The following is a 12234-nucleotide window of genomic DNA, read 5'->3' as shown; positions in this document are numbered from 1 at the left end:
GGGGGGTGTCCCAGCCCAGCCCCCCCTGGGTTTTGCCTTTATTTTTTTCCCATGTGTGGTCTCCGTTTTGCATTTCTAACCCCCACCCCTTGAGAGAAAAGGTGGGGGTTTTTAGGGTGGGGGTGGGGAAATGATGTCATCAGACCCTCTGCCGTCATATGGGGGGGGGGGACGGGACTTCACTTGCCTGCGCTGGGAGCTGCTTGCCTGTCCCTAACCCCCCCCCGCCTCCTCCCAGCGAGGAGAAACCCATGGGGGGGGGGTTGACTGATTCAGGGGAGGGTCCCCAGGCCCCTACAGGGGCTCTGACCCCCCCCACCCCCCCCACTTTGGGGACAGCGTCTCCCTTCAGCTCCGTCCGCCCCCGGCCCGCTCCCCGTCCCCCACCCCAGGCTCTGGGGCGGGGGGGGGTCGTGTTTCTTTCTGCTTTCTTCGCGTTATTTATTGCACTTGCCAGGGTTGGGGGGGCCTGGGGGGGGCGGGGCCGGGGCTGCGTCCCTGGTGGGTTTGTTTTTTTTTTTTTCTTTGGAAAAGATAAAAAAAAAAAACCACCACAAAAAAAGCAAGTTTCCCTCTTCTCCAGGCTGTGAAAATGTGATTCTCGTACATAAAGTATTAATGTTTTCCAGCGCGCGGCTCCGCTGCCTGTTTGGGGGGGGTGGGGGGGGCTGCGATGGGGTCCGTGCGCCCCAAATCCCCCCCCCCTCCCCGGGTGCTGTTGGGGTGTGGGGGTGGGTTTGGGCCCCCCCCACCCCCCCCCCCCCCCGAGTGCAGCCTTTTTGTGCCATGATATTGGGGCTGGGGGCCACGTGCCACCTCCTCTGTCACCCTTGGGTGCTCCCCTCTGCACCCCCTCCCCCACAAGTCGGGGGGGGGACACACACACCCCAAATCCCCCCCTTTCCACATCCAATGGGTGGTGTCTGGTTGGGGGGGGGGGGGGGCAGGGAAACATGGGTTGATCATTAACCCACCCACCCCCCGACCCCCCCCCCCCCCACCCAGTGCTGTTGGCAAACAGCCGCAGGGCAACGGCACCGGGGCCTCTGTCTGTCTGTCCTGGGGCGTCTGGGGTGTCTGAGCCCCCCCGGGGCCCACAGCCCTGCTAAAACCTTTGGGGTTATTTAATTAGGGGGGGGGGGCTTATATAGTGAGGGGGGGTCCTATACATCGAGGCGAGCGGGGTGCTGAGCATCATCTGGCTCGTGCTGGGGGGCGAGGGGTTCCTCGCCCTCGTGGGGCTCATCAACGCCAACTGGAAGCTGATTTGGGGGCAGGTGGGAATTTGGGGGGGGGGGGGGGGGGGGGTCGCGGGCCCAGCCCTGGGGGCGGGGCTGTGCAAACGCTTAATGATTAATCAGCAATCGATAAGCGAGGGCGAAGCGCCCGCCGCGATTAATAGTCAATAATTAAGCGCCGGGCGTGATCGATAAGCGTGTGTGTGCCCCCCCCCTTGCACCCCGTGTCCCCCCCCTTGCACCCCGTGTCCCCCCCTTGCACCCCGTGTCCCCCTGCTTTTGCCCGCAGCCCCCCGCCCCTGGGGGGACCCCGAGCCCTCAGTCCCAAAGCAGAGCCAGGGGAGCTGGGGAGGAGGAGGAGGAGGAGGCTGAAGGCATTGGCAGCCCCTCTGTGCAGCCTCATGCTGCATCCTGCCCCTCGGGCCTTGCACGGCCTTTGCATGGCCTTGCACACTCAGCTGGGGGCCTTTGCACGGCCTTGCATGGCTCTCCACGCTCAGCTGTGTCTTTTGCACAGCCTTGCACGCTCGGCTGGGGTCCTTGCATGGCCTTGCACCCTCGTCTGGGGCCTTTGCACGGCCTCGCACGCTCGGCTGGGGTCCTTGCATGGCCTTGCACTCTCCTCTGGGGCCTTTGCACGGCCTCGCACGCTCGGCTGGGGTCCTTGCATGGCCTTGCACCCTCGTCTGGGGCCTTTGCACGGCCTCGCACGCTCGGCTGGGGTCCTTGCATGGCCTTGCACTCTCCTCTGGGGCCTTTGCACGGCCTCGCACGCTCGGCTGGGGTCCTTGCATGGCCTTGCACCCTCGTCTGGGGCCTTTGCACGGCCTCGCACGCTCAGCTGGGGTCCTTGCATGGCCTTGCACCCTCGTCTGGGGCCTTTGCACGGCCTCGCACGCTCGGCTGGGGTCCTTGCATGGCCTTGCACGCTCATCTGGGGCCTTTGCACGGCCTCGCACGCTCGGCTAGGGTCCTTGCATGGCCTTGCACCCTCGTCTGGGGCCTTTGCACGGCCTTGCACGCTCGGCTGGGGCCTTTGCACAGCCTTGCACGGCCTTTGCATGGCCTTGCACACTCAGCTGGGGGCCTTTGCACAGCCTTGCACGGCTCTCCACGCTCAGCTGTGTCTTTTGCACAGCCTTGCACGCTCGGCTAGGGTCCTTGCATGGCCTTGCACCCTCGTCTGGGGCCTTTGCACGGCCTTGCACGCTCGGCTGGGGCCTTTGCACAGCCTTGCACGGCCTTTGCATGGCCTTGCACACTCAGCTGGGGGCCTTTGCACGGCCTTGCACGGCTCTCCACGCTCAGCTGTGTCTTTTGCACAGCCTTGCACGCTCGGCTGGGGTCCTTGCATGGCCTTGCACCCTCGTCTGGGGCCTTTGCACAGCCTCGCACGCTCGGCTGGGGTCCTTGCATGGCCTTGCACCCTCGTCTGGGGCCTTTGCACGGCCTTGCACGCTTGGCTGGGGTCCTTGCATGGCCTTGCACCCTCGTCTGGGGCCTTTGCACGGCCTCGCACGCTCAGCTGGGGTCCTTGCATGGCCTTGCACCCTCGTCTGGGGCCTTTGCACGGCCTCGCACGCTCGGCTGGAGGGCGGGGGGGGGGGGCACGTCGTGCACCATCCCCCCACACCCTGCATCCCCCCGCGGTGATGTTGGGGGTCCCGGACCCCCCCCCCAGGCCCCCACCCCACCCCCCCCCGGGGGGTGACGCCTCAACCCATTCATTTTTCCTGGAGCCTTTATGGGGTGGGCGCCCGCCCCGGGGAGGGGGGTCCCGGTGCCGGGGGGGGGTCCCCGGTGCCGGGGGGGGGGGGTCCCCGCTTTCGGGGGGGGTCTCAGCGGGGCACCACGCGCAGCTGGTAGAAGGGGGGGATGTTGGCGAAGCCGCTCTCCAGCGGGGCCGTGGGCAGCTGCGCCGGCGGCACCAGCGGCTGCAGCCGAAAGCTCTGTAGGATGGTGGTGAGGAAGAGGAAGAGCTCCATCCTCGCCAAGGCCTCCCCCAGGCACACCCGCCTCCCTGCAAGGGGGGGGCGGGGGTCAGCGGGAGGGTGGGGGACCCCCCGGGGGTCTGGGGGACCCCCCGCCCCCCCGCAGCGGCGGTACCTGCGGAGAAGGGGACGAAGGCCTCGTTCCTCTTGAAGCAGCCGTTTTCGTCCAGGAAGTTTGTGGGGTCGAAGGTTTCGGGGTGTTTGTAGGCGGAGGGGTCGTGCAGGACGGAGCTGAGCAGGGGGTACACCTCGGTGTCCTGGGGGGCCGTGGGGGGGCGTCAGTGGTGGGGCAGGGAAGCATGCATGGGGAAGCATGCACGGAGCAGCGTTGCACGGAGCAGCGTTGCACGGGAAAGCACGCACGGAGCAGCGTTGCATGGAGCAGCGTTGCACGGAGCAGTGCAAATGGAGCAGCGTTGCACAGAGCAGCATGCACAGGGAAGCATGCATGGCGCAGCGTTGCACGGAGCAGCGTTGCACGGAGCAGTGCAAATGGAGCAGCGTTGCACGGAGCAGCGTTGCACGGAGCAGCGTGCACAGGGAAGCATGCACGGAGCAGCGTTGCACGGAGCAGCGTTGCATGGAGCAGCGTTGCACGGAGCAGTGCAAATGGAGCAGCGTTGCACGGAGCAGCATGCACAGGGAAGCATGCACGGCGCAGCATTGCACGGAGCAGTGCAAATGGAGCAGCGTTGCATGGAGCAGCGTTGCACGGAGCAGCGTGCACAGGGAAGCATGCACGGAGCAGCGTTGCACGGAGCAGCGTTGCATGGAGCAGCGTTGCATGGAGCAGCGTGCACAGGGAAGCATGCACAGAGCAGCGTTGCACAGAGCAGCGTTGCACGGAGCAGCATGCACAGGGAAGCATGCACGGAGCAGCATTGCACAGAGCAGCGTTGCATGGAGCAGCGTGCACAGGGAAGCACGCACGGAGCAGTGCAAATGGAGCAGCGTTGCACGGAGCAGCGTTGCACGGAGCAGCGTGCACAGGGAAGCATGCATTGAGCAGCGTTGCACGGAGCAGCGTTGCATGGAGCAGCATTGCACGGAGCAGCGTGCACAGGAAAGCACGCACGAAGCAGTGCAAATGGGGCAGCGTGCACAGAGCAGCGTTGCATGGAACAACGTGCACAGGGAAGCGTGTGTGCAGTGGCATGCACAGGATGGTGCATGGGGACGCATGAACAGAGCAGCGTTGCATGGAGCAGCATGCATTGGGAAGCATGCGTGGAACAGTGCAAATGGAGCAGTATTGCATGGAGCAGCGTTGCACGGGACAGTGCGTGCACAGGGAAGCATGCGTGCAGGGGTGTGCACAGAATGGTGCACGGAGCAGCATGCACGGAGCAGTGCAAACACACCAGCGTGCACAGGATAGCATGCACGGAGCTGCATGCACAGGGACGCATGCACGGAGCACCATGCACGGAGCAGTGCAAAGCAGCAGCGTGCACAGGATAGCATGCACGGAGCTGCATGCACAGGGACGCATGCACGGAGCAGCATGCACGGAGCAGTGCCAAGGCAGCAGCGTGCACAGGATAGCATGCACGGAGCAGCATGCACGGAGCAGTGCCAAGGCAGCAGTGTGCACGGGAGAGCATGCACGGAGCAGCATGCACGGAGCAGTGCAAAGCAGCAGCGTGCACGGGATAGCATGCACGGAGCAGCATGCACGGAGCAGTGCCAAGGCAGCAGCGTGCACGCAGCCGTCCCCGAGCCCTGCTGGCACCTTGGGGATGAGGTAGCCACGGAAGAAGGTGTCCCGGGTGACGAGGTGGGGGACGTTCATGGGGATGAGGTCGCTGCAACGCTGGATCTCATGGATGACGGCGTCGGTGTACGGCATCTGGCTCCGGTCCTCGATGTTGGGGGGCCGGTCGCAGCCGATCACCCGCTCGATCTCCTCGTACACCTTCTCTGCAGCGGGTGGGGGTCCCGCTCAGCGCCCGGGGGGGCCGGGGCAGGGGCGCCCGTGGTGGGGGGGCGGGGGTGCACCCCACTTACCTTGCACGGCGGGGTGCTTCATCAGCATGAGGAAGCCGTACCGCAGCGTGGAGCTGACGGTCTCGGTGCCAGCGAAGAAGAGGTTGAGCGTGGTCAGCTCCAGGTTCTCCATGTTGAACTCCGACGAGGGGTTGTCCTTCTCCTGGGGACGGGGGACACACGCACACGCGCGCGTGCAAGTGAGCTGGAGCAGGCGGGGCGGCACCCCAGGGTGCGCAAACAAGCTGGGTGCACGGAGAGCCCTGGGGTGTGCAAACAACTGGGTGCACGGGAGCACCCCGGGGTTGTGCTCAAGGGAGCTGGGGTGCATGGGATCACCCCAGGGTGCACAAGCAAGCCAGGGTGCAAGGGATCACCCAAGGGTGTGCACAAGCAGGCTGGGTCCCGGGAGCACCCCAGGGTGGGCACAAGGGCGCCGGGATGCACAGGAGCACCCCAGGGTGGGCACAAGGGAGCCCCCCAGGGTGGGCACAAGGGCGCCGGGGTGCACAGGAGCACCCCAGGGTGGGCACAAGGGAGCCCCCCAGGGTGGGCACAAGGGCGCCGGGGTGCACAGGAGCCCCCCAGGGTGGGCACAAGGGAGCACCCCAGGGTGGGCACAAGGGCGCTGGGGTGCACAGGAGCACCCCAGGGTGGGCACAAGGGAGCCCCCCAGGGTGGGCACAAGGGCGCTGGGGTGCACAGGAGCACCCCAGGGTGGGCACAAGGGAGCACCCCAGGGTGGGCACAAGGGCGCCGGGGGGCACAGGAGCACCCCAGGGTGGGCACAAGGGAGCACCCCAGGGTGGGCACAAGGGCGCCGGGGTGCACAGGAGCCCCCCAGGGTGGGCACAAGGGCGCCGGGATGCACAGGAGCACCCCAGGGTGGGCACAAGGGAGCACCCCAGGGTGGGCACAAGGGCGCCGGGGTGCACAAGAGCACCCCAGGGTGGGCACAAGGGCGCCGGGGTGCACAGGAGCACCCCAGGGTGGGCACAAGGGAGCACCCCAGGGTGGGCACAAGGGTGCCAGGGTGCACAAGAGCACCCCAGGGTTGGCACAAGGGCGCCGGGATGCACAGGAGCACCCCAGGGTGGGCACAAGGGAGCCCCCCAGGGTGGGCACAAGGGCGCCGGGGTGCACAAGAGCACCCCAGGGTGGGCACAAGGGAGCCGGGGTGCACAGGAGCACCCCAGGGTGGGCACAAGGGAGCACCCCAGGGTGGGCACAAGGGCGCCGGGGTGCACAGGAGCACCCCAGGGTGGGCACAAGGGCGCCGGGGGGCACAGGAGCACCCCAGGGTGGGCACAAGGGAGCACCCCAGGGTGGGCACAAGGGCGCCGGGGGGGCACAGGATCACCCCAGGGTGGGCACAAGGGAGCCCCCCAGGGTGGGCACAAGGGCGCCGGGGTGCACAAGAGCACCCCAGGGTGGGCACAAGGGCGCCGGGATGCACAGGAGCACCCCAGGGTGGGCACAAGGGAGCACCCCAGGGTGGGCACAAGGGCGCCGGGGGGCACAGGAGCACCCCAGGGTGGGCACAAGGGAGCACCCCAGGGTGGGCACAAGGGCGCCGGGGGGCACAGGAGCACCCCAGGGTGGGCACAAGGGCGCCGGGATGCACAGGAGCACCCCAGGGTGGGCACAAGGGAGCACCCCAGGGTGGGCACAAGGGCGCCGGGGGGCACAGGAGCACCCCAGGGTGGGCACAAGGGCGCCGGGATGCACAGGAGCACCCCAGGGTGGGCACAAGGGAGCCCCCCAGGGTGGGCACAAGGGCGCTGGGGTGCACAGGAGCACCCCAGGGTGGGCACAAGGGAGCACCCCAGGGTGGGCACAAGGGCGCCGGGGGGCACAGGAGCACCCCAGGGTGGGCACAAGGGTGCCAGGGTGCACAAGAGCCCCCCAGGGTGGGCACAAGGGCGCCGGGGTGCACAGGAGCACCCCAGGGTGGGCACAAGGGCGCCGGGATGCACAGGAGCACCCCAGGGTGGGCACAAGGGAGCCGGGGTGCACAGGAGCACCCCAGGGTGGGCACAAGGGAGCCCCCCAGGGTGGGCACAAGGGAGCCGGGGTGCACAGGAGCACCCCAGGGTGGGCACAAGGGAGCACCCCAGGGTGGGCACAAGGGCGCCGGGATGCACAGGAGCACCCCAGGGTGGGCACAAGGGAGCACCCCAGGGTGGGCACAAGGGCGCCGGGGTGCACAAGAGCACCCCAGGGTGGGCACAAGGGAGCCGGGGTGCACAGGAGCACCCCAGGGTGGGCACAAGGGAGCACCCCAGGGTGGGCACAAGGGCGCCGGGGTGCACAGGAGCACCCCAGGGTGGGCACAAGGGCGCCGGGGGGCACAGGAGCACCCCAGGGTGGGCACAAGGGAGCACCCCAGGGTGGGCACAAGGGCGCCGGGGGGGCACAGGATCACCCCAGGGTGGGCACAAGGGAGCCCCCCAGGGTGGGCACAAGGGCGCCGGGGTGCACAAGAGCACCCCAGGGTGGGCACAAGGGCGCCGGGATGCACAGGAGCACCCCAGGGTGGGCACAAGGGAGCACCCCAGGGTGGGCACAAGGGCGCCGGGGGGCACAGGAGCACCCCAGGGTGGGCACAAGGGAGCACCCCAGGGTGGGCACAAGGGCGCCGGGGGGCACAGGAGCACCCCAGGGTGGGCACAAGGGCGCCGGGATGCACAGGAGCACCCCAGGGTGGGCACAAGGGAGCACCCCAGGGTGGGCACAAGGGCGCCGGGGGGCACAGGAGCACCCCAGGGTGGGCACAAGGGCGCCGGGATGCACAGGAGCACCCCAGGGTGGGCACAAGGGAGCCCCCCAGGGTGGGCACAAGGGCGCTGGGGTGCACAGGAGCACCCCAGGGTGGGCACAAGGGAGCACCCCAGGGTGGGCACAAGGGCGCCGGGGGGCACAGGAGCACCCCAGGGTGGGCACAAGGGAGCACCCCAGGGTGGGCACAAGGGCGCCGGGGTGCACAGGAGCCCCCCAGGGTGGGCACAAGGGCGCCGGGATGCACAGGAGCACCCCAGGGTGGGCACAAGGGAGCCGGGGTGCACAGGAGCACCCCAGGGTGGGCACAAGGGAGCCCCCCAGGGTGGGCACAAGGGAGCCGGGGTGCACAGGAGCACCCCAGGGTGGGCACAAGGGCGCCGGGGGGCACAGGAGCACCCCAGGGTGGGCACAAGGGCGCCGGGATGCACAGGAGCACCCCAGGGTGGGCACAAGGGAGCACCCCAGGGTGGGCACAAGGGCGCCGGGATGCACAGGAGCACCCCAGGGTGGGCACAAGGGCGCCGGGATGCACAGGAGCACCCCAGGGTGGGCACAAGGGAGCACCCCAGGGTGGGCACAAGGGCGCCGGGGTGCACAGGAGCACCCCAGGGTGGGCACAAGGGAGCCCCCCAGGGTGGGCACAAGGGTGCCAGGGTGCACAAGAGCACCCCAGGGTGGGCACAAGGGAGCCGGGGTGCACAGGAGCACCCCAGGGTGGGCACAAGGGTGCCAGGGTGCACAAGAGCCCCCCAGGGTGGGCACAAGGGCGCCGGGGTGCACAGGAGCACCCCAGGGTGGGCACAAGGGAGCACCCCAGGGTGGGCACAAGGGAGCCGGGGTGCACAGGAGCACCCCAGGGTGGGCACAAGGGAGCACCCCAGGGTGGGCACAAGGGCGCCGGGATGCACAGGAGCACCCCAGGGTGGGCACAAGGGAGCACCCCAGGGTGGGCACAAGGGAGCCCCCCAGGGTGGGCACAAGGGAGCACCCCAGGGTGGGCACAAGGGCGCCGGGGTGCACAGGAGCACCCCAGGGTGGGCACAAGGGAGCACCCCAGGGTGGGCACAAGGGCGCCGGGGTGCACAGGAGCACCCCAGGGTGGGCACAAGGGAGCCCCCCAGGGTGGGCACAAGGGAGCCGGGGTGCACAGGAGCACCCCAGGGTGGGCACAAGGGAGCACCCCAGGGTGGGCACAAGGGAGCCGGGGTGCACAAGAGCACCCCAGGGTGGGCACAAGGGAGCCGGGGTGCACAGGAGCACCCCAGGGTGGGCACAAGGGAGCCCCCCAGGGTGGGCACAAGGGCGCCGGGGTGCCCGGGAGCACCCTGGGGTGCAGGGCCCCCCCCACCTTCTCCATCTGGAGCAGGAAGCAGTCGATGAAGTCCCGCGGGAGCCCGGGTTCCAGGGTCTCGGCGTTCCTCCGCACCCGCCGGGCGATGAAGCTCCTCATCCTCGCCAGCAGCCGCGGGATCCTGGTGTGGGGGCCCGGGAAGTACTTGAGGAAGGTCTCGGCCATCTCATAAAACTGCGGGCGAGGGGGGTGGGGGGTGGGTTCAACGGCGGTGTCAGACCCCCCCTGCACCCCCCCACCCCACCCATCGCACCCCCCCACCCAGCCCCACCTGCGACCAGGGGGTGCTGAGCTCCCGAAAGCTGTCGTTCATCATTTGGAGCAGCTCCAGGAATTCCTCATCCCGGTAATCGAAGCGATTCCCGAAGACGATGGAGCAGATGATGTTGGAGACGGCGCAGCTCAACAGGTACGTGGGGTCGAAAGGCTGCCCTGGGGGGTGTGTGTGTGTGGGGTGGGGGTCAGCACCCAAGGGTGGGGGGATGCGGGGTTACCCCCCCCCCCCCGCCCCGCCCCGGTACCCTGGGTGCTGCGCAGCTCCTGCAGCAGGATCTGGGCTTCCTCCTGGATCCGGCCCTCGATGCTCTTCCGACCCATCCCGAAATCCCGCAGCACCGTCAGGGAGAAGCGGCGCAGCTGGCGCCAGCGCTCCCCGTTGGAGAAGACCAACCCTGGGTGGGGGGTGAAGGGGTGAGCACCCCATGGGGAGGGGGCACCCAGCAGGGGAGGGGGGAGAGCCCAGCGGTGGGATGGGGAGCGCCCCGTGGGGAGGGGACACCCAGCAGGGGAGGGGGGAGCACCCCGTGGGGAGGGGACACCCAGCAGGGGATGAGGGAGCACCCCGTGGGGAGGGGGCACCCAGTAGGGGATGAGGGAGCACCCAGCGGTGGGGTGGGGAGCGCCCCGTGGGGAGGGGACACCCAGCAGGAGAGGGGGGAGCACCCCGTGGGGAGGGGACACCCAGCAGGGGAGGGGGGAGCACCCCATGGGGAGGGGGCACCCAGCAGGGGAGGGGAGAGCACCCCGTGGGGAGGGGACACCCAGCAGGGGAGGGGGGAGCGCCCCGTGGGGAGGGGGCACCCAGCAGGGGAGGGGGGAGCACCCCGTGGGGAGGGGGCACCCAGCAGGGGAGGGGGGAGCACCCCATGGGGAGGGGGCACCCAGCAGGGGAGGGGGGAGAGCCCAGCGGTGGGATGGGGAGCGCCCCGTGGGGAGGGGGCACCCAGCAGGGGAGGGGGGAGCACCCCGTGGGGAGGGGGCACCCAGCAGGGGAGGGGGGAGCACCCCATGGGGAGGGGGCACCCAGCAGGGGAGGGGGGAGAGCCCAGCGGTGGGATGGGGAGCGCCCCGTGGGGAGGGGGCACCCAGCAGGGGAGGGGGGAGAGCCCAGCGGTGGGATGGGGAGCGCCCCGTGGGGAGGGGGCACCCAGCAGGGGGTGAGGGAGCACCCCATGGGGAGGGGGCACCCAGCAGGGGAGGGGGGAGAGCCCAGCGGTGGGATGGGGAGCGCCCCATGGGGAGAGGGCACCCAGCAGGGGATGAGGGAGCACCCTGTGGGGAGGGGACACCCAGCAGGAGAGGGGGGAGCGCCCCGTGGGGAGGGGACACCCAGCAGGGGAGGGGGGAGCACCCCGTGGGGAGGGGGCACCCAGCAGGAGAGGGGGGAGCACCCCGTGGGGAGGGGACACCCAGCAGGGGGTGAGGGAGCACCCCGTGGGGAGGGGGCACCCAGCAGAGGAGGGGGGAGCACCCCGTGGGGAGGGGACACCCAGCAGGGGATGAGGGAGCACCCCGTGGGGAGGGGACACCCAGCAGGGGAGGGGGGAGCACCCCGTGGGGAGGGGGCACCCAGCAGGGGATGGGGAAGACTCCAGCAAGGTGGCAGGGCACCCCATGGCGCAGGGGGGCGAGCACCCCTCGGTGTAAGGGGGGGGTGAGCACCCCTCGGGGCAGGGGGGCGAGCACCCACCGGCTCAGCACCCCTCACCGTGCCCGCGGAAGGTCTCCTCCACCGTCGGCATGCGCCCGCGGCCCGCGAAGGCGTCGCCGTTCTCCACCAGCGCCTCCCGCACCGCCTCGTGCCCCCGCAGCACCACCACGCGCCGCGAGCCCAGGTACACGGTGAACACGGGGCCGTAGGTCTGGCTCAGCTGGGGGGGCGGGGGGGGGGACACGGTGATGGGGGGGGGGGGGGGTGTGTGTGTGTGACGCCGAGGGTCCCCCACCCACCCGCCCACCCACCCGCTCACCTTCAGCAGGGACTGGAGGGTGTGGGAGGGCGAGATCTGCAGGAGGTTACCCACGAGGGGCAGCGCCGGGGGGCCGGGGGGCAGCAGGGCCTGTCGCCCCCGTCGCGCGGCGAGGAAGAGGACGAGGGCGAGCAGCAGGAGGAAGGTCACGGTCCCGCTCAGCTCCATGGCGGTGCCACCCGCGCTGTCGTACCCACCCTCGGGCGCCCGCCGCTATTTATGCGCCGGCCGGGGCGGTTGCACAAGCCGTCGTGTCCCGTGGTGGGGCCACGCCTCGGCCGCGGCCACCGGCCCCACGCACGGCCCCGTGACCCCACGCACGGCCCCGTGTCCTGGGGTACAGCCCCGTGTCCCCACGCACGGCCCCATGACCCCATGCACGGCCCCGTGACCCCACGCACGGCCCCGTGTCCTGGGGTACAGCCCCGTGACCCCACGCATGGCCCCATGACCCCATGCACGGCCCCGTGACCCCACGCACGGCCCCGTGTCCTGGGGTACAGCCCCGTGTCCCCACGCATGGTCCCGTGTCCCCACGCACGGCCCCGTGTCCCCACGCCCGGTCCCGTGTCCCCACGCACGGCCCCGTGTCCCCACGTACAGCCCCGTGTCCCCACGCACGGCCCCGTGTCCCCACG

General features: G+C 69.9%; 1 protein-coding gene across 1 annotated transcript; it reads right to left on the bottom strand.

Moving 5' to 3' along the window:
- Positions 1 to 2961: 2961 nt before the first annotated feature.
- LOC142051127 (cytochrome P450 2G1-like) lies at positions 2962 to 11814 on the bottom strand. The gene is made up of 9 exons (XM_075080309.1): positions 11597 to 11814; positions 11335 to 11497; positions 9869 to 10018; positions 9619 to 9779; positions 9345 to 9521; positions 5237 to 5378; positions 4962 to 5149; positions 3345 to 3486; positions 2962 to 3258 (listed from the first exon to the last, which is right to left on the bottom strand). Exons 1-9 carry the CDS (start codon positions 11762 to 11764, stop codon positions 3077 to 3079), a joined length of 1473 nt encoding a protein of 490 aa, XP_074936410.1. The 5' UTR covers positions 11765 to 11814; the 3' UTR covers positions 2962 to 3076.
- Positions 11815 to 12234: the final 420 nt, after the last annotated feature.

Source organism: Phalacrocorax aristotelis, unplaced genomic scaffold (genome assembly GCF_949628215.1).
Source record: "Phalacrocorax aristotelis unplaced genomic scaffold, bGulAri2.1 scaffold_256, whole genome shotgun sequence".
Classification (NCBI taxonomy): domain Eukaryota; kingdom Metazoa; phylum Chordata; class Aves; order Suliformes; family Phalacrocoracidae; genus Phalacrocorax; species Phalacrocorax aristotelis.
The sequence above is the reverse complement of the archived record's forward strand: the minus strand, read 5'-3'. Positions and strand labels throughout refer to the sequence as shown.